A 22,229-nucleotide genomic window follows, 5' to 3' on the forward strand; every position below is an offset into this window, starting at 1 on the left:
CTACTCTCCTATATTATATCATATCTTATATATATATATATCTATATATCTATTATATATAATATTATCTCTATATAATCTATATATATATATATATATATATATATATATATATATATAATATATATATATTTCAGCTTGAAGTTCTCGGTGGTTCAAACATTCTTTGCTGCAGGAATCTCACAGAACGGAGCATCAACAGTTACATCCGGGACTTTATTAATGTAAACTTTCCATTCACTGGGCCAAGTAACGTTTTCTCATCCGCTTCATGATGTTGACGAGGCTGCTGTGGCCGCGTCGTGACGTAAAGAGTCAAGGGGCATCTAAGAGCGTGATTAATCTACGTTGATTGTTTTGTCCCGTTATTTTTTCTGTGATTAATTAATCGAAATTAACGTGCTAATTCGACAGTCCTAGTTATATATAACCTCCGAAAGGCTCAGATATAAGCGATGCACAAAACATATGAGGACAGCTGCACAATCAAAAAGGAAAAAAATAGCTTAAGAAATATCTTTTATTGGGTCACCACCTGCTGCGTTTAATTTGTTTGGACAGCTTGATGTTTGAAGTCCGGGTCCTTTTATGCAATACTTAAGGACTGCACCGGATTCTATCCCTATATAAGCTGCTAAACTTTACTGAAAGGTAGATGCGTTTAGGGTTGTGATTTGCCATCTCGAATTTGATTTTGTGACTCCCTCTCTGGACCGGAAAAATGTATGCAGCTATTACGCTCTTCGTCTTCATGTGCTTGGCTGCCACCACCCATGCAGATCACCATCAGCCTTGCCGTAAGAATTTGTAGTTCCTTCATTTTAATTATTATTATTATCTTATTCGATTTAGAGTTGTTTGTGTGTTAGGTAGCTTTCGAGATCACCACATTTCCTATTTGCGTCAACAGTAAACAACAGTCTATGTTTGAATTAGTTTAAAATGTGTCTAATATTTTATTGTCATTGTTGTCTTTCAGATGCACCCAATATGACAGGATTCATGTCCGTGGTGAGTTTTTAAAATGACTATTCCAAGACCAATAGTTCTTCTGGTACTTTATATCATAGCATTTTAAAATATGCAATTAAACTTTCTCTTTTTTTAATGACACCAGCTAGCGCTTAAGGGTGAGCTGAAAGCATACGGGGCATTCACTTACGATTCAATGGGCAAGAAACTACGGTTCAGATCAAACGAGAGCCACCCCGTGAACACATCAATGGGTTTGGATCTGCTGATGTTTTTCGATGAGGTAACTCATTTCTTTCTTAAAAAAAAAAAAAGAAGAAGTTAACTTTATGTTTGTCGCCTTTTGACATTTGAATCTGTATCTACATCCTGCAGGGAATCTTCTACGAGATTGACAGCAAAAACCAGAGCTGTGAGAAAAAAACATTGCAATGCAGCCAGCACCCTCTCGATATCCCGGATGATGCAACATTTATGTCTACAGCAAACGGTGGCAGTCCATCCATCGAAGGGGAGGGATTAAAAGTCAATGTATGGACAGGATCAATGGCAGACCTGAAAGGTGAGAGAGATGCTTACAAATAATATATGTACAATAATATGTGTCTTTCTACATGACAGAGTTCCTTACGATTTCTTTTGTAGGCCATTACTCCATGTCTGTAACCATGGGATGTCTGCCTGTGTGGACGTTCTACTTCCATGAGTCTTCTTCATTCTTTGTCAGGTTGGTGAAATGTTTTTTTTTTTAATGCTTGGGGGAAATTAAAACTTTTCAGTATGTGTTAGTAGCACAGGCTATATAGCGACTGTCCTTGAAAAATCTTCCTTTTTTGCATTACTTTCTTACAGTCTCACGGAGGTTGAACTCGAGATCAAGGATCCTGACCTGCTCGTGGTGCCCTCCTTTTGTCTGGCCCAGCCTCTGGAGGAGACACCTGAAGGGACAGTCAATAGCTTCCTCAATGAGTTCATGTAGATGAAACCTCGCCAGCAGAAAACCAAACCCCTATCCAAGTGTGGCCAGAACTTTAGACTTTTCTCTGCTTTTCATGTGTGACTCGAATTTTTCTTGTGACACTGCACTACATCACGTCTGTTTCCATCACATCTTCCACTCCCCTGTATGGCTTTGAATGGATCATCATGTATACATACACTTTGATGTAAAAGAAAGAGATATGTCATGGATTATAGAATTAGTTATAATTACTAACAGTTTGGTGGCTTTTCAAGTTGGTACTGCTTACAAAACCTGTAAGATATGATTAATGGAAAAATAAAATGTCAAAGCTGTCAACGGTGTGAAGAGACTGTTTTTTTTCATTCATGATTATTTACCTATTAGGTGTTTTTGACCTGACTTTGTGCAACTTTTGAACAAGCAGGTTTTGCATCAAGAAACAGCAAACTATTAAAGAGCAGTATGTCTGGAATTTACAGGCTGTACACATACGTTAGGGCAACAATCGACTTCCTGTTCCTTCACCTCTCTGTGCATTCTGTACCCTATCACCTAAAACATATCCATCAAGGAAAGTGTATTACAAATGGCAGATTAATTACGTTCTTTCCAGAGTTACAGTAGCAATTAGGTTTTGGTAATTTGATTAAACACAATTTTTGGAATATGCAACTCGTACACACAATATCAGCTGAATGAACTTTAATAGTTGTATAAATAAGTTTTATTTGTATAGCACCTTTCATACAAGAATTGTAGTCCAAAGTGCTTCACAGCAAAAACACAACATAGTACAAAATTAGACAGAATAAGAGCATTTACAGTACAATAATCACATTGTTGATGTAAATGAGTGTGAAATAAATAATTTAAAGTGGCATAGAAATAGCATTAAAAATAGTATGAAATAGAATAAAAATAGTAAATGAGTTTAAAGTGGCAGAGTAGCAGCATTACATTTTTTTATAAATAATATCACCATTAAATGGCTAATAGTAAAGAGATAAAATAACAGCTTTAAGTGTTTTCTAGTCTAGTTATCAATTAAGTTTTATGGTCAAAGCAGTCATGATAGCATGCTACTTAAAACTGTAACCATAAATAAATAAATACAATAATTAAATGATCGTGTCCATTGTCTTCCAGCATATTCTACTGGTTGAAGAATATATATTTAAAATGGTTATTTTTAAAACTGTTCTTTAAAGGTATACCATTACCAATATTATTAGTGCTATTAATAATGTACTAAACTCTTGTACCATGTACATTCTGATACAACAGTCCCAATGAATACTATCTGCAGTACTGGATGTTTTTCCTTCACATTTACATATGTGGTGGAGGAAAGAATATCCCATTCAGATGCAGCTAAGCAAAAATGGAGAAAAAAAAAGATGGAGATAAAATACTTAAAAGATTAATTTCTTGCACTGGTCTGCTTTGTTTCTATATGTAACCATTGTAAGAAATATATTTTGGTGTCGTTAGTTAATATTTATATGGGCAACTCCTGGCAGCTTTCTATATAAATGTTTGAACAGACAAAATGATAAGTCAGACTTTAAACTTGTTCTCAGTCATTTGTGCTAAAACCGAAAACAATACATTTGAGTTAAAGACCACGTATTAGGTGCTAAAAAAACAATATGAGCTTTTGTTGATTTGTTTGCATCAGATGATTTTCTAAATGATTTCACTCTTTGTGCAGCTTTTTTTTTTTTTGGAGGGGTGTCGGGTAAGTGCAGTCCATTTGTCCATCATGTTCAAACTTTACCCTGAGCGGCTGCGGCTCGGGAGGTAGAGTGGTCGTCACCCGCCTCTGTATGAATGTGTGTGTGAATGAGTGAATACTGACATGTGTTGTAAAAGCGCTTTGAGTGGTCTCAAAGACTAGAAAAGCGCTATATAAAAACCATTTACCCACATTATCAAACAGACCCAAATCTTCAAGATGTAAATTAGTATATATTATCATTTATTGATGTTAGTTACCAACAATAATGTTTCAAGTACAGACTACTTTTGTTTGCATCGCAATAGTGTATCCACCTATTACAGTACTTCATATGAGCACACACAATGGATAAAACAAAAGGGCGGCTTGCTCTTTACAACTAATGACTTTCATCTATTAATGATTCATTTCAGGCATAAAGGGGTGATGGCGTGGAAATGTTTGGAGAACATTTATTCCTCCTGGTTTCTGCATTTTACTCATGTTATACTGTATTGTTATATTTATTTTGTTTATTCTACTACCCATGTTCATATGTCTGCTTATATTTTGCCATTGCTTGTCAAACCACTCATGGTTTACCAACTCAAAACAGAAGAAAGGAGTTCCTAGTATTTAGGAAATTAATGTATAATAGCAATAATTGCATAGCTTATATGTTTAGCTGATTTTATGTAATCAATGTATAAACATAATAAGTCACCATTCATCTTCCAAAGTGGTCACTTCAATTGAAGTTATAGGTCTCTATCTAATATGTGCTTCTCTTTGAATTGCTGGTGAATTCAAGATGTTGATCTTTACATGCACTACATCTAGGTAGTTCCAGTGTGTCTCCATTCACAGACATGCAGATTCATTTCAGACTTAGATGTTTTTGCTTGAAATGGAGATTTTCCTAGACTGTGAAGTCTCTAGCTAACAGGAGAACAGTCAGAGGCTCGAGAGCACTGACAGACATGATGTGGCTCCTCGCACCTGCCCTTCACGGAGACACCGACAGGTGGTGTGTATGTGCTACATGCATAACAACGAAAATACAAACTGTACCTTGCTAGGTTAGCCACCGAGGAGCTTCTCAACGTTAGCTAGCAAATAAAACTATTATTTTTTGAGTTTTGGAAAATGACAGTTTGTGCAGGAAATTAACGAAAGCATTCTCTTTGCAAAGTTCGCAACGTTTGGATTATATGGTTTCAGTCCGTCTTTGATTTAAAACGAGGTAAGTAAGTTGTAAAATGGCGGATAGCTAGCTAACGTTAACATCCAGGGAGTTTGTCATTGATGCTGCTATACTGGCTACCTGACCAGACACTTGGACATTTGCGTTAACAGGTGCCATTAACATAGATATACGACTTTATCAGTATGAATTTAAATCATCGTCAATAATAAAGACAAGGTAGCATTCCAGCTGGTGTTAGCCGAGTAGTTGTCCCGTTACCTAGCTAGCTACAGCTAACGCTACTGCTAGGCAAGCTAGCAACTCGTCTGAAAATGTATCACAATCCTAAAGTAAATCCTAATCATAAAGTTAGTTGCCCGGTACGGATAATCAAGGAGGGGGTCTAAATGTAGCTAACTAGATAATGTATCGGCCAACATCACAGAACAGTAAGGTTAGCTCACACTAGCCAGAGAGCTGCTTTGCCGTCGTAGCAAAGACGGCACGTCAGGAAGAGATGAGTGGATCATAGGAATCGCCAGCTTGGGAAACATCTGTAGTTGCGTTTGTAGTTCGGAAGTAACAACTGCGCCTGTCAGAGTTGTTTTGGGATCTACTTGCTTTATATTCTAAGTAATATTAGAGTTAAATATCCCAACGACCTAGCAAAATACTTATGAGGATATTGCACTACTTGTCCAAGAAATTAACGAACGTTAAATTGAGGGACTTGGACTCGGTACATGTTCCCATTTATGCTCATCAAGGAGTCCCAAGTCAGGCCCCTCGTTTGTTTAGAATAAGGTCAATCATATCATGTTTACGTTGAAATGCCCGTCACACTTATAATGTGCTGGTGTTGTGTAAACACGCCCCCAGTGAGATCCCTTCTCTGACAGTTACGTACCCCACTGGTGACAGTAGATATTGTCAGAGAAGGGATCTCACTGGGGGCGTGTTAGTGGAAGTACATGTACACTGTATGTATGTCACATTCTGAGGTACTTTTATGCTACTTTATACTTCAGCTCCACTACCATTTTGAGGCAAATGTTCTTTTTACTCCACTACATTTATTTGACAGTTTTAGTTATTTTGGAGATTTAGATTATTAATACTTAATGTAAATCAACTAATGAATGATGATGTATTATTATAGATTAAGTTACCCAACAGTATATAAAGTAATTTACCAGCTGCAACATTAAAGTGATTTACAAATTATAATAATCCAGTAATATTATAATATGAGTATATTTGTATGCTAATACTTATATACGTGAGTAGGACTTTGAATGCAGGACTTTTACTTGCAACAAAGTATTTCCACACTTACTTTTACTTAAGTAAATTATCTGAATACTTCTTCCACCACTGAGTTGTGAAGCACAGGCATCTGCAGTCCTTACGTTATTTGTCCAGTTGAATGACATGACCTTATAGAAAATCACAGTGTCCTACAGGCATCGTTTGGAGGAGTTTTCCTTAACTTAGACAATTACTGATAACTTCAGTCAGCTCAGGGAATTTGTTAAACCAAACAAAAATAGGTTTTCCATGTTTTCCAGGCCCATGTATGCATGGCAAGTGCAACTTGAACACTACACTCATTGTCCTAGTTTGGAAGACCACTCAAATGCGTCAGTTAGTGCAGTGTGGTTGTAAATAATGTGGTGGGCCCAAATTAATAATCATGTCTGCAGCTTTATGCATGCTGGCATTCATTCATTTCTGTCAGTTAGCAGGAGCTCAGTTGTAGATTTAGCATCGGTTCTTCAGTACAGCTGTCATACTGCTCCGTCAGATAACCGCCTGGCAAATGGTAGATGGACAATTTTGCTTAAAGAAAACAACCTACCTGTCTCGCTCAGCAGAATTTGTGACCAACTTTGGATCAAGAGGTAAATACAGGTCTAACAGGAGGCGAGAATTAAGACACATTACCGGCTGTGAGTGTGGCTGCCAAGTTAAGCGCTTCACAAAATCTCCATTCTAATATCCCTCTTTATTTTTATAGAGTCATTAAATTAATTTTTACTGCCCATCTGCAAATACTCCCACAGTGCCCTCAGTCCCCACATAAAATATCCCTGATTAAAATGTGCTATGCCACTACAGAGTCTGCACTGGTTATTTATGTCAATTGCCTCCTTTGTTCTACCAGTAACTTCATTGTAGGCTCTTTACACCATCTCTTTTGCGTTTGACTTGAACATTGCTGGGTCCTTTTACAAACACTGACTCCACCACTTACGGGTGCTTCCCAAACGTGAACTCTGATGGAATCAATCATTTGTCACCAAAGGTTGAGTCCAAAATTGCTTATTTTCTTTGAGCAGCAGTCAATAAACCCAGACTGTAATTAGCAATGATAGGAAATTAATTAAAACATCCATACAAAACATAAAATGTATGTGATATATTAGTTAGCACATTTTTGGTACTTTATTTGATGAATGCCAACATTTTATTCAGCTGGCAAAATTGACCAGTCATCATAATATTCTTTAACTAATTGAATACATTTAGCACTAGGTAGTAATACACCATAGATATGTGATTCAGAGGATGACAAAAAAGATAATAAATATGTATATACATATATATGTATATATATATATGTGTGTGTGTATATATATATATATATATATATATATATATATATATATATATATATATATATATTCAAGCTCTGAATTATCTGCAGTTAGAGATAAAAGCACAATCTATGAGTTTTCAGTGTGTAAAATTGTAGAACAGAGAAGTGACTCTGCTGCAGTGACTGAGGACATTTCCGTATGAAAAAGAGAATACGGGTTAATTCGACTGTATGTATTGTGGGAAATCAGTCATTTACCAACATTTCCTTTTTACCTAAGTAGCTAGACAGCTGTTTCTTGTCACCGAGTTGTGTGAGTGTCGCCATTAATGAACACACTCTTCTCATTTATCTTATTTTCCAGGTGCAGCTACCTTCTTGCTTGGGGCCCAGAGCAGTAGAAGCACCCACTCCAGCAGATCCAGAAAATGTTAAAGAAATGATAGCAGCCCAGGATTTGCACACAGAGTTTCAATTTCCTCAGTAAGGAGTGCATCATCACATTCTCAAATCAAACGTCTTTGAAATGTTGTTTTTGTGTGAATGCATGAACAATGTCATGTTATCCCTTAGGAACTTGAATCTCATTTTAGAGTGTGTTTCGTGGTTGTAATGACTTCATCTGCTTTGCACAGAGAGGCAGAATCTCAGTGGTCTTCAGATACTGACCTTGAGGATCCTGATGGCAAAGATGCAAAGCCAGGAAAGGGCATGGTATGTTTTTCAAACCTTGGATCTTCATTTATTGGTTTTCAATATCTGTCCATGTGTAATCAGCAGATGCGTTTGATCAGAAAATACGTTAATGCCGCATCACCGTCTGTAATGGGATTTAGTCCCACACAGTAACAGCTTTTTAATTCCCAGTAACCTGATCAGCTCATCTACAGCACATGTATGCACCGTGTCAGAGTTCTGGTAACACAATGACACACTCTCATCTTCTATCTTTCTCCCCAACAGGCAGCCAAGAAGGGGAAGAAGGCGCTTGGAGACAAGGCCAAAGGTGGGGGAGCAAAGAAGGCCCCCGGTCTTGGCAGGGTGAACGGCCATCATCAGGAGAACGGGATGGAGAATATGACGCTGTTCGAGGTGGTGAAAATGGGGAAGAGTGCCACACAGGTGGGTACACACGAGCACACACGAGCCTGATTTAAAAATGACTTATGAATTATCATGTAAGAAAGAACAAACTCACACAATGTTGCTTTATTTATTTATTCTTTATTTATGTAGGGGGGCCTTATGATTTACAATGACCTTATTTAGGATTGTTTGTTTTTCACTCAAATAAGATGTGTCCTATCTGCGATGCAAACATGACAAGATAAAGTTATTCCATGTGTTAGTGCCATTTTAATGGTTTTAAGTATATTTTGATGATTAGATCGTGGATCGCAATTATTTTGGCCAGAATAATCGTGCCATGAAATGTTCACTTCGTCCCACGCCTGGGGCAGCATCATCATCCCCAACATGCAGTAATATTCTGTATTAGTCATGGTTATGTTTTATGTTTTAGTCTGTTGTTGATGACTGGATCGAGGCATACAAGCTTGACAGGGACGTTGCTCTCTTGGACTTAATCAACTTCTTCATTCAGTGCTCCGGCTGTAAAGGTAAGTAAGTATCATGATGTGTGTAAATGTGCAGCCGGTCGGGTAAATGGAAGCAAATGAATATGCTCAACTTTCTTCACACAGGTGCTGTGAGTGGAGAGATGTTCAGAAATATGCAGAACTCTGAAATAATCCGAAAAATGACCGAAGAGTTTGATGAGGTGACGCAGGCTGTGTTTCTACCTTCATTTACTTTAATTCATTTTTGAAATAAAAGAAGAATCTAAGCTTAAATCTGTGCGGTTATCAGATACCAGCATGTGGCAGACATAAAGATTAATTTAACGAAAGTGATCCTGCTGACCTGAGCCTGATCACATGTCTGCTATCCTCCAACAGGATGGCGGTGACTATCCATTAACTTTGACAGGACCACAGTGGAAGAAGTTCAGGATAAGCTTCTATGACTTTATTGCGGTTCTGGTGTGTCAGTGTCAGTACAGCATCATCTACGACGAGTATATGATGGACACCATCATCTCGCTGCTCACCGGCCTGTCTGACTCGCAGGTCAGGGCGTTCAGACATACAAGCACACTAGCAGGTTAGTTGTATTGTGCATGTTTCACTTTGGCGTTTTGCATTTCTGCCTGCATGCTCACGGCGTTATTGCGTAGCGCTGTTTTTCCTTCAGGCGTGTTTATGAATTTTGTGGGTTTTTTTTGCAGCCATGAAGTTGATGACGGCCTTGGTGAACGTCGCTCTCAACCTGAGCATCAATATGGACAACACGCAGAGACAGTATGAAGCGGAGAGGAACAAGGTCGCTGCAAAAAGGGCCAATGATCGGTTGGAGCTCCTGTTACAGAAGCGTAAAGAGGTGAGAAGAAATATAAGTTGTCTAACATTTGCAACTACACATTGGCCATCCCTCCAAACGCTTTAACAGTAAGGCTTTGGGAATATATTCTTAAAAATGGGTCCGTTCTGTATATCGTAGTTTCATTAAGGATGTCATAGCTGCACATTTGATATATGTGTTTATCGTTCAGTCGGTAAATTATCCATATCTTTTCATATGCACTTTCAGACCATCTGGTCTGAAATCATAATGCAATAATGTGATGAACTTCATGCAAAAATATTATTCTGTTCACAATATCATCATCATCATCATCTTCATGGCATTGTATTTTACTAAGAGATTATTTTTTCCAAAGTTTATGATTTTATTGGCATATTTTGTTACAGCAACTAATAGCTTTCAGTAGTTTTTAGGCTGCTCTGATGACATTTCGTTTGCAGCTGCCTTATTAATTATTTCTACTTGTTTAGGGTCCTGTACTACGACAGTACGGACACTGACAAACGTATTTGCTGACTCTGTTCTGGCAACAGAACAAACGTGTTGAATGTTGTTTTCATTGCTAAAATGACTTCTAACATTTGTTTTTTGGCAAATGATTTAAAAAGCATCACTTTTTGTTTTTCTTTCAGCTTCAAGAAAATCAAGATGAAATTGAGAACATGATGAATGCAATCTTCAAAGGAGTGTTTGTTCACAGATATCGGTACGTGGATCCTTGACTTACTGTAAGCTGCCTCTAATCACGCTGAGTCTCATCACAAGCAGGAACCTTTCAATGTTCATTGCTGGCTTTTTGGCGCCCTCTAGTGTGAAGTCAGTGTCAGCAGCATTAAGAGTGTATGATTTTAGTTTGAGACCTAACAGCTCTGAACAATTGTGTTTACACATGGGCATGTTTTATTATATGAATGAACTCAATTGAATCAAATCTCTTGTGTTTGCCAGGGATGCGATTGCTGAGATCCGAGCTATTTGTATTGAGGAGATTGGAGTGTGGATGAAGCTGTACAGCGACGCCTTCCTCAATGACAGTTACCTGAAATATGTTGGCTGGACAATGCATGACAAGGTGAGCTAACAGACAGCCTGTCTATAAACAAATGGAAATAACGGAAGAAACAACATGTCCACATGTATCGTCCAAACTTAGACCAAGTTCTAACCTCAGTTTAAATCAAACTATCCAATCCTATCAGTCAAGACTTCTTGCAGTCATACGTAGTCCTCTTTGCTGTAAGCTTTTTGGCAGTGAACAGCAGCTACTTACAGTATCATCACAAAAGGTCCTGTTTCCTCTCTCTTATCCCTTTCCCTCAGCTCCACTGGTGCTCGGTGCTTGTTCTCAGTTGTTGTTTTAGGATAAGATTATGACATATGATGTTTTTACCAGCTAAATAATAAAGAGAAGTGCATCCACATTTGAGGTCTAAAGGTTACGGAGTCCATATCATATTTGTATCTCTTTGAAGGACTCTTTGACGTATATCATTATGTTTAGTCAAGGTTTAATTAGGGTAATTGCAAAGTATCACCTGAGTTTTGGCATTTAAATATGGTAAATATTTGATGCATTTTTCCTGTGACTCCAGCAAGGTGAGGTGCGACTGAAGTGCGTGAATGCCCTACAAGGCCTGTTCTATAGCCGAGAGCTCGGCGCACGACTGGAGCTCTTCACGAGTCGCTTCAAGGTGAGACAGCAGCCGCAGCACTTCAGTGCTAGTTAGTCTTACGCACCATTGAAAGGTGTTACACATTTACAGGCAAAGTGTAATAACATGATTTTGATTTCAATATATTCATGCATGATATGACAACTAATGTTACGGCAATCGTCTCGCTAAGCTTCTGTATCTGAAACATGAACCTACTCTCATTGACAGGACCGCATTGTGTCTATGACTCTAGACAAGGAATATGATGTTGCAGTACAAGCCATTAAACTTCTGACACTTGTCTTGCAGTGAGTAACTTCCTTTCCTCTTGGCATTCTGCATTTATTCTTCTTTTATGAGGTCGTATAATGTGACTCTAAAGACTCATAATCATTTGAGTTAAGATGATATATCTCATGTCAGATTGGGATTTGACATATTCTGGCTCAAATTAGAGGCATTTCTTTTGTCCATTAGTGTTCACAGATGTTATATATTTATTTTGTTAGATTTGATATTCATAATTTCTCCCTGACCCTAAAAGCTTCTTTGAGAATATTTCAAACAAACCATTTCACACATTTATTTTAAGTCTAATTCTAAATGCTCATCTCTGATTGGCTAAATCCTCTAACAGGAGTAGTGATGAGGTTCTGACAGCAGAGGACTGTGAGAGCGTCTATCATCTGGTTTACTCAGCACATCGACCCATCGCTGTTTCAGCAGGAGAATTTCTCTTCAAGAAGTAAGTGTTATGTTTGGCCTTTTGAAACAACTGAACTGTTAATGGAAGTGGTAACACATTTATGTTAGGTCACATTACTTGATTTAAGTGTTGCAGAAGAGGCAGGTTTATAGTCGGCTTCGTTTCATATCCGCTCACATTGGATTCCAAAGTTTATTTTAAAGTGCAAAGAATGGCCTGCCAAGTTAACTGTGTGAAATTACATTGAATATAATAAAGTAGAAAATAGGCATTAGGAGTTATGTTAAATCCATTCAACAACCCCTTCAACAGAGCATCTAAACAATGTATCCTTGTGGAATGTACATATAACCTGTTTACTATTAAGAAGCATGTAAACAGTGGAAAGCTACTTTGTTATTGTATGTAAATAAAAACCATGTGAAACCACAACATCTGATAATGTGTGACTCTTGGTCTTTATGTGTGTGACACTCACAGCGTTCCCAAAGGTACTGCAGGCAGAGCAGTTATTTGTTCCACTTGCCTTCACCACAACTTTCTAACAGCCTTTTGTGTCGTACTGCTTAAAGACTCTTCAGCCATCGAGGTCCTGAGGAGGAGGGGTTACCCAGGAGGGGCAGGCAGAGCCTCAATGGTGGCCTTATCAAGACTACTGTCTTCTTCTTCTTGGAGAGCGAGGTAACCGGGCCTTTGTGTCTCACTCCTGTGCTCATTGTATTAAAGTAAAGATGTCCATCTTAAGAAAACGTATTCTATTGTTAAGAACTTATTTTAGTTTCATTCCAATTCTTAAAATCAAATGTCATTAACGAGATGCTAGACAAGTAACCTACAGTGTGTTTTTATTTGATTCAATAACATTTCGCCCTTTGATGTTTTACAGCTCCATGAACATGGGGCCTACTTGGTGGACAGCTTGTGGGAGTGTGGGTCCGAGCTGCTGAAGGACTGGGAGACTATGATCAGCCTGCTGCTGGATGAGCCCATGGCAGGAGAGGAGGGTAAAGATCCACTCTTTCACACAATTACTGCTCCGTTTCCGCCTCCAGTGTGAGGATTAACAACCTTTCTGTTGTATTTCTTTGCAATCTTTTTTTCTTTAATTGGTACTAAGTAAGTTGGACAAGTGTTTTCACTACATTGTCAGTAACTGACTGCGTCTGCAATCTTCAGCCCTGACTGATCGCCAGGAGACGGCTCTGGTTGAGATCATGCTCTGTGCCATTCGGCAGGCTTGTGAATGCCACCCTCCAGTCGGCAGAAGCACAGGGAAGAGGGTGAGTGTTTGGCCGTAATGCTCGACATAACATAGCATTAGCCTTGTTTCTTAAAGGATTTCATGTTATTAACATTGTTACATTTGTGTGCATGGAAAAGGTCATGACTGCGAAGGAGAAGAAAACACAGCTGGATGATCGGACACGGATCACAGAGATGTTTGCCGTGGCTTTGCCTCTGTTATTGGCAAAGGTGATTATTTAAAGACAACAGCTGCAGGGTTGACAACAGGTTTGATTCCTAACGATTCAACCTAACTGTTTTCTCTTTTCAGTTCTGCGTCGATATTGATAAGGTGACCAATTTGCTACAAATACCAAAGTACTTTGATCTTGACATCTACACAACTGGCCGGTTAGAAAAGGTTTGTAAATGTATACATTTGTTCTAGGACGAATTGTCAATTGCATACAGTGTCGGTTAAACAAGGTTTTGTGGTATCGTGTTCTCATTAAGCACTTGGATGCCTTGTTGCGGCAAATCTGGGAGGTCCAGGATAAGCACACGGACACTGAGGTCCTGGAGGCATGCTCCACCACCTACCACTCTCTCGGCAACGAAGAGTTCACCATCTTCAACCGCGTGGACATCAACCGCTCGCAGCTTCTCGACGAGCTTGTAGACAAGTACAATAGACTCCTGGAGGACTTCCTGCAAGAGGTGGGTGCTGCAAGATTTCTCTTTTGCATAGATTGTTTGAAAGCATGGCAACAGGTGCCGAGGCAACGGTGAATGTCGGGGATTTCACAGGTTTGATCTCTTGTTTGTCAGGGTGAAGAACCAGATGAGGATGATTCCTACCAGGTTCTATCTACACTCAAGAAGATCAGCGCTTTCCACAAGTAACGCCTGTTTTCTTATGATTTCAATCTATTGTTAGATGTGGAAGAATTAGTAGCATTTCCAGTTATAATATTTGGCATTTGAGTTGAATTCTGGTTTTATTATACGGGGTAAAATGTGAATAATGACATTGGAATGAATGATGTTATTATTTATTATTTGTGTTCTTTTTGCTTGCAGTGCACATGACCTCTCTAAGTGGGATCTCTTCACCAGCAACTACAGGCTGCTCAACACAGGTCTGCAGAACGGAGATATGCCTGAACAGGTAACAGCACTTTGTCAGTCATTTCCCCAACATGTTAAACCAACAATTTCAGTCAATCAGTGCGTTTACTGTACATGCACTTAAGTATCCAGCTTACAGTCGGTGTTCTCCACTAAGCTAATTTCGTAAACATCATGTAAACAAGGAACAAGATACATCTCAGCCATGTATACGGTAACTGGGTTTCTAATCAACTTTTTACATGACATTAAAGTGCAGACAGGGAAAGTAACAGAGCAAAAAGGAGAGCTAATTACATGGAGCAATACATTCCATCCAATATCCGACTGAGACTGAAACTAACACAAAGTAGCCACTAGAAGTCTAAAGAAGTGGAACTTTGATTATTGATAAAGTTCACAGACATTTGTGCTGTGAGCAAGTAGCTTCTTCTGTACAGTTAAAGTAAGGTTGGGTAGGGGAGAAATATGATAACTGACCTGTTGCATTGATAAGTGTACTTCCAATAGTTAGGTTACTACAGTAAGTGTGTGATAAGATGACGTGCGTAACCGGACTTTTCTGAGTAACCTTGGTTATTAAAGCACATGTACTGTGGGGAACAGTACGGCTCAGCTGATCTGCTTGCCTCCTTCCCCCCCCAGATTGTGATTCACGCAATGCAGTGCACACATTACATCATCCTGTGGCATCTAGCGAAGGTTTCAGACGGCAGTTCATTAAAGGTATTTACATATTGCTCATCACGCATGTTTGGGACACTTGGCAAATTAAATCTGTTTAATAAGAATATCAGTTAAAGAAATAAAAAATGTCTTTGCATTTGTCAAATAGATACGTTATTACAGTATAACAGGCAGTTTGAAAGTACACTACCTCTTAATGGGCGAGACAGCTGATAGCCATTTGAATTAGCCTTCTTGCTCAAATTTGAGAATCATTTTTTGACCTTGATAATCGTTTTTGTCCGCTCTGCTCGATGTCTGCTGTCATGATGAATATCTACAATATTAAAAGAACATTACCACTGAGTTCTTCTGAGTCTACACGCCTTGCACAAAGCACAGGGGAAAAGTCCAAAAGAAAAGTTCCAGTTTTCATAAAGCGTAACTAACTATAGTTCCAACAATCCTAACTGTTAACTGTTTGATTTACTCCTTTTAGGGTGACATGGTGACCTTGAGAAAGCAAATGAGAGCTTTCTGCGTAATGTGTCAGCGTTACCTAAACAACATCAACAACGCAGTGAAAGAACAGGTGGGCTTACACTGACAGGACTGTTCTTTTATTCCTGACTTTTCTACTCTTCAGTACAACTGAAAATGTTCATAAATGCTGAAGTGTTGTGTTTATTCCAGGCCTTCACCATACTATGTGATCTGCTATTGATCTTCAGTCACCAAATTATGTCTTCAGGACGGGAACAACTGGAGCCTCTGTTCTATACGCCAGACTCTTCTTTGCAGGCAGATATGCTCAACTACATCCTGGATCAAGTGTTCATTGATCAGGATGATGACAACAACAGCACAGGTCAGAGTGTGTCGCCATTGTGTCACCAACCACACTAAAGGCCGTGACACACCAAACAGACATTAAAGAACAAGAGGCAACACAGCAGACGGTTGTGTTGCCTCACGTTAAATGCGCACTGATTCGCTGAAGCTGAGCAGCCAATCAAAGTGATTTCTTTTGCCGACAGTTTCCGCCGCCGATCCAACATCTCCAATCTGTGGCGGAGACTGTCGGCAGGGCCGAAAAGTGCTGACAGTGCGGGACACATCGTGAAAGCAAGGCCGACAGACGCTCACCGACAGCCAGACATTGACCGACGGCCGATATCGGCTTGATGTGTCACGGCCTTAAAATGTGAAAAGGGAGGAGACATAGACTGCTGATGATTTATTTTTTTAATATTTATTTTGTATTTTCCAGACGAACAGCAAGATGATGAAGCCAGTAAAATTGAGGCTCTGCACAAGCGAAGAAACCTTCTCGCTGCCTATTGCAAATTAATCATTTACAATGTGGTGGAAATGAACACTGGAGCAGATATATTTAAACAGTATATGAGGGTAGGTTTAAACCCTTTAAAAAGATCAGTTATAAGGAATTCTTCCTATCCTGCTCTTCTTGTTAACAGTGTTCCTTCTCTTCCTCCTCAGTTCTACAATGACTATGGAGATATCATCAAGGAGACGATCAGTAAAACGAGACAAATCAACAAAGTGCAATGTGCAAAGACACTCGTATTGAGCCTGCAAATGGTGAGATTCTTTGCCCAGGACCAGACTTCATCATTTGTGAAAAGACTTTCATTTTTTTGCCTTGTTTCATTTTGTTTGGATACATCAGTAGATGCCAGCAAATCTTCCAGATTATGTTATCTATGAGGCAGCGCTGGTACAAAAGCTTGCTCCAGTGTGCCACGTAAACAGAGGAAGACGGTCTTACACTGAATTATAATAACAATACATCACAGCCGATCACTAATGGGTTTAGTCTAGGATTTAGTCTGTGAAACCATCCGTAATGAGATGTGCAAAAAGTGTATTTCTGTTATTTTCTTTTTGTAGTTATTCGATGAGATGTTGTCTGAACTTGGCGTCAATGTCGACCGCTCCACATCAGCCTTCTGTGGCATAAAAGAGCTCGCCCGACGCTTCTCATTGACTTTTGGCTTGGATCAGTTGAAGACCAGGGAGGCTATTGCCATGTTACATAAGTAAGTAACAATCCTGAGACAACACCTTATGGTTTACAGCTTTGCATGCAACTCATCTCTTATAATGCCACCTGTGTTTTAATGAGCAAGGCAAATCATTGTCTCCTTCTGTGTTTTAGGAATGGAATTGAGTTTGCTTTTCAGGAACCTAGTCCCCAAGGACTCGGGAGTCCACCTCTCAATCTGGCTTTTTTGGATGTCCTGAGCGAGTTCTCCAGCAAACTTATTCGGCAGGACAAGAGAACAGTGTAAGTTTGAGCCACAAGACGTGTGTCGTGGATTATGTTTGCGTTGAGCATGGAGCTGAGGAGGGACTCGTAAAAATGTCCTAACTGTGACCGTTGTATTCTGACACTTCTACAGTCACACGTACCTCGAGCGGTTCATGACGGTTCAGATGGCCCTGCAGCGAGAGGACTGCTGGCTGCCGCTCATCTCATACAGGAACTCCTTGCAGGCTAGAGGGGACGATGACACCATGTCTGTCATCAGTGGCATCAGCAGTCGAGGCTCCACCAGGAGTAAGAAGTCCAAGACAGTCACTGCTAGCAAAAGGAAATTACCTGAAGGTAATCATTATACTTTGGTAGATCAAGATTTACTTTGTGTACTATTAGAGATGCACTGATCGTCTCATATATCCATTTTTTAGCCAGTCAAATTTACACAAATGTGCAGCATGATGGTTTTAAGTTGCACACACAGACGGTAACGTCACAGACGCACACACACATGTCGGCGGTGTGGAAGTTCTTAAGCGTGAGTGAAGAAGACATGTAGCTCGCAATTTGTAACACCTGCAAGTCCAAAGTAAACTGTGGAGGAACATCCTTAAAAACAGCAGGTCCCGTTACTTTATGCAGTTTGGAAGAACATGTTTAAATTGTCATACATGTGCATTTCAACAATGTGTGTCCGTCACAAGAGAACATTGATCCTCTTAGGAACCTCCTCTACAAATACAAGAAGTTCTGTCATTTTAATTAAATGATTTTCTCCAGCAGAAGAGAGCAGCTGCAGCAGCAGTGATGCAGTTTTGATGAACCGTGAGCAGAACGTGCAGACGCCAGTGATGATCCATTCTCCCCACCTCACCTCCACTGTGCTGAGGGATCCAAAGAAGTTGAGGCCAGAGGACAGCTACACGGCCTCATTCACTATGCCAACAGAGCAGCATCCCCATCAGCCTGCGCCGCTCCAGCAGCAGCAGACGCACCATCACCACCAGGCTGCCATTGACTACAAGTATGACAACCTTTCTAAGCTTCACCTTACCTTGATATGAATATATATATATATATGAATATGAATATTTGAAAATGTTGTTGCTACTTTTGTTAAATGAAGGGCATTATGAAGTCATGTTTAATACTGAACACTGTGCCCACAGTACCCAGGTTACTTGGATGTTGACACAGAGGCAACAAGCTGAGGCCAGTCAGCAGCAAGAGCGTGTGAGCATGCACTACGCCAAGATGAGGAACCACATGCAGCAAGCAATGTAAGATGGCACTCCTCTTCAGATGCATTAAATCGGTTTGAATTGTCGAGAAAACCTGGGAAACAATAACATCCAGACAATAGAACGTATGTGAGAAAGCAAATCTCCTAACAAGTGTGTACTCCTCAGTCGTCGAGGCTCAGGGCTCATGGAGGATGACGAGGAGCCAATAGTGGAGGATGTGATGATGTCATCAGAGGACCGCTTGGAGGACATCAATGAGGGCATGGATTTTGACACAATGGACATCGATTTGGTAATTTAAAGCTGCAATCATTTGTTGGTTAATTGGGAGACAGTTGCTTAGTTACACTTCCAGCACTTACAGAGCAACATTAGCCTTCATTTGCAGTCGTGTTTGTGTCCACACACAGTGAACGTAGGTCCAGTATTCACACTCTTTTAGCTCTGAGGGAAATATCTGGCTCGAGTTGCTCCATTTTATTCATCAACTATTCACCAACTGTGTCAGTCTGCTGTTGGAAACAAACAACAAATATTATAATTTGCACATCAGCATAATTGTCAGCATTTGAAAGTTGAGAGAATATTTTTTCTTCCTGTTTTATAGACTGAATTTCAATCCTTTTTTTGTTGCCTCTTTTACATTTTGTGGAGCATTGTTCTGACTGAGCTGTTATTTTTCAGCCGACCTCAAAGAATCGCAGAGAAAGAACTGAACTAAAAGCCGGACTACTTTGATCCGTCCTCCATCATGGACGACTCGGTAAGGATTTTCCACTTCTTATGATGCCATTTACGTATTTGTTTCTTTTTATTTTATATGTAAATGTGTTTACATAGAAATGTCTATAAACTGTGTACTACTTCTTCTTTCTCAATTCTATATTATTCTATATTTACAAAATGGAAAACTCAGTTGACATTCACTTAAATGTATGAATGTCCAAACAGTAATGTGTCCTGAAAATAAATCTTTCAATGTTATAAATTGTGCCGGAATATTGTTTATCCTCTTTATAAGATTGTGTATTTCTGAAAAACGTTTTTCTATGTCTTTAGGTTCTCAATGTTTCAATGTTCTAAAACAAATCGAAGCATCAAGGAGAATGTGTTATGAGAATCCTCGGAAGATAAGATGGACGACTGTTCTCTGTGAAAATCTAAATGGAGCAAAATGGACTGCTATAAATGGTTTGTGAGACACCAACGTTTGCCTCTTTAACACTTTGTTAAAAACCAGAGCGAGAGCTTGAATTTGAATTTTATTCTGATATTTTCACACACACAGGACATTTGTCCCACTGCAGCTGCAATGTTTCTGCTTTTGTTCAGTTACCCTTAGAACAACTTGATGTTAGCTTAGCTCACTGAGGTGACGCACGACAGACGTTATGTGGCAGGTGCATGGTGAGGGGACAATAACAGGCTGAAATTCAAATGAATAATATATACCTTTAATCTTTGTAATTCAGTAGACAAAAATTGTCTGATGTAAATACATAGTGGCCAATATACAGGAGGGGTGAACACAATTTCATGAACACCAGCTGATAGAAATATAATAACCCTGCAAAATAATACTACCTTTTGTGATGCTTGTAGCGTTCAGTTGTTGTTGAACTATATAATGACACTGCACTTTGTCACAGAGGTATTGATTCAAGTCTATGGTCATTTTACAGCCATATTTTTAGAAATGATCATATGCTCCATTCAATGTCTCTCTGATGCAATCTTAACAGAAATTGAACATCATAAGCTTAGTACATACAGCATTAATTGCAGGGCTATTGAATTGGACTGCGTTACATTGTAAAGGTGTCAGTGATATTGCGTTTACCTGCTGTACTTTTAAACTGTAGACTTTGGCATGGCATGTAGCCATATATCGAAACATGTACACAGTAAAGTATAATGTGAACTGGCGTCTCATACTGTTCTAAGGCCTTGCCAGAAATGATGTACGACATTCTCAGATTTCTTTGTGATGGTATTTTTTAGAAATGTATGTGTTCTGCTTTTATACCTTATAGATGACTTTGATTTATAGATATTTTGTAATGACAATCAAATGTAAATGAGTGGTTTCTAATCATGTTATTTCACATAGATGCTGAAATAATCCTTTTTAATGAAAATGATTATGTTACTATAGATATGGCCAGCTGTTTGTATTTTCTTTTCATCTCTCTATAACGAATGGGTGCAAAAGTTGATTGATCAAATCTAGTAATTTGACAAATCTGCATCTAAAATGATTTTTTAATCCGTCTCATACATACAATTTTGACTCAACCATAAACATGTAATCTCTCCTATATCTTGACTATTTTCCCCACTGTATAGTCTCTAATAATATCTAATAAAACAGACATGCCATAGTTTCAATCTTTAATGGAAAGATAAAGCATAAAAAATAATTGGTTGATAAAAGGTGTGTGTGTTGTTTGTTTTGGGGTTTTTTCAGTTTGAAAGTGTGCAGAGGATTTTTCAAAAAGCCAATTTATTTGATGAGCCACTGTTGTGTGTGTATAAGAGTTATAGAATTATTCTAAATGACAAAGTTTTAGAATTATTTAGTCATCTGTCATAGTGTCAGAAGTGTATATTATACAATTATAGATGTGTAATATATTGTGAATCGGTGCTCATTATATATTTGTTTCTGTTTGCTTGACATTTTAGGGAAAGTTTAAATAGAATGTAACTATTTGAAGTTAACCTACTACTTTACAAGTATACATACAGTACATTGTTTTGTTTGTCTTTCAATGGATTGTTGCGATATTTCTTTACCTCTGTGTATTGGCCTGGTTGGCAGATATAGATTTGAAAAATGGTGTGTTCGTATTGTAGTTGAAAACAAATCCCTAATTTCCTCAGAATCTCACTATTACCTGGAGAAACACGGTCTTGAACATTACCGTATACATACTGACTATTCATATATAGCAGATGAGAAAAAGAATCTTAGAATTGTCTGTAAATTTACATTAACCCTTCATTTTGAATCTTTTCTGTTTTGCATTGAACTGCTGAAAATATGCATACATCTGTATGTTTACACATATTTAAATATTTGTGTATATTAAATTTGTGTTTTTATTCTATTTGTGTCCCATGGCATCCTTTACGATTTGTATTTATGTCTGAAGATGTAACATGAACCATCTGCAACTGTGTGATTTTAATCCATACGTCCATTAGGTGTACACATGAATGAAAGGTTGAGGGATGTACAGAAATACTGTTTTCATTCTAGTTTGTCTTACAAATATTTTAAGTAACTGACAACATTTACCCATGTTTCACACATTGCTTAAACAAGCAAACGCTAATTGACTTATTCAGATGACACAAAAGTGAGGTGCACATTTTGGAAACCATAGCTGTACTATGATTTGTTAAATTTGGATAACTCTCTTACGCTTAAAAAAAAAAAAAAAAGTACTGTTGGTTTGCA

At 38.6% G+C, this 22,229-nt stretch overlaps 2 protein-coding genes across 2 annotated transcripts; both read left to right on the forward strand.

Moving 5' to 3' along the window:
- The first annotated feature begins 636 nt into the window (after positions 1-636).
- On the forward strand, positions 637-2,272 carry epd (ependymin). The gene is made up of 6 exons (XM_029448891.1): positions 637-797; positions 980-1,011; positions 1,118-1,255; positions 1,348-1,534; positions 1,618-1,699; positions 1,825-2,272. The coding sequence occupies exons 1-6, from the start codon at positions 722-724 to the stop codon at positions 1,949-1,951; spliced, it is 642 nt and encodes a 213-aa protein (XP_029304751.1). The 5' UTR covers positions 637-721; the 3' UTR covers positions 1,952-2,272.
- A 2,332-nt stretch (positions 2,273-4,604) lies between these two features.
- On the forward strand, positions 4,605-21,876 carry stag2a (STAG2 cohesin complex component a). The gene is given in 35 exon segments (XM_029448063.1): positions 4,605-4,680; positions 7,803-7,921; positions 8,074-8,152; positions 8,402-8,560; positions 8,961-9,057; positions 9,142-9,218; positions 9,397-9,601; positions 9,726-9,877; positions 10,495-10,568; positions 10,811-10,934; positions 11,455-11,553; positions 11,746-11,825; positions 12,155-12,262; positions 12,796-12,904; positions 13,110-13,227; positions 13,400-13,503; positions 13,604-13,696; positions 13,779-13,868; positions 13,961-14,164; positions 14,276-14,346; positions 14,528-14,615; positions 15,221-15,301; positions 15,741-15,833; positions 15,935-16,109; positions 16,512-16,651; positions 16,742-16,843; positions 17,153-17,301; positions 17,421-17,549; positions 17,665-17,870; positions 18,306-18,546; positions 18,692-18,802; positions 18,932-19,058; positions 19,451-19,486; positions 19,488-19,529; positions 19,826-21,876. Coding segments are annotated over 34 exon segments (3,831 nt in total). The 5' UTR covers positions 4,605-4,680; positions 7,803-7,877; the 3' UTR covers positions 19,850-21,876.
- The last annotated feature ends 353 nt before the right edge of the window (positions 21,877-22,229 follow it).

Source organism: Cottoperca gobio, chromosome 14 (assembly GCF_900634415.1).
Source record: "Cottoperca gobio chromosome 14, fCotGob3.1, whole genome shotgun sequence".
Classification (NCBI taxonomy): Eukaryota; Metazoa; Chordata; class Actinopteri; order Perciformes; family Bovichtidae; genus Cottoperca; species Cottoperca gobio.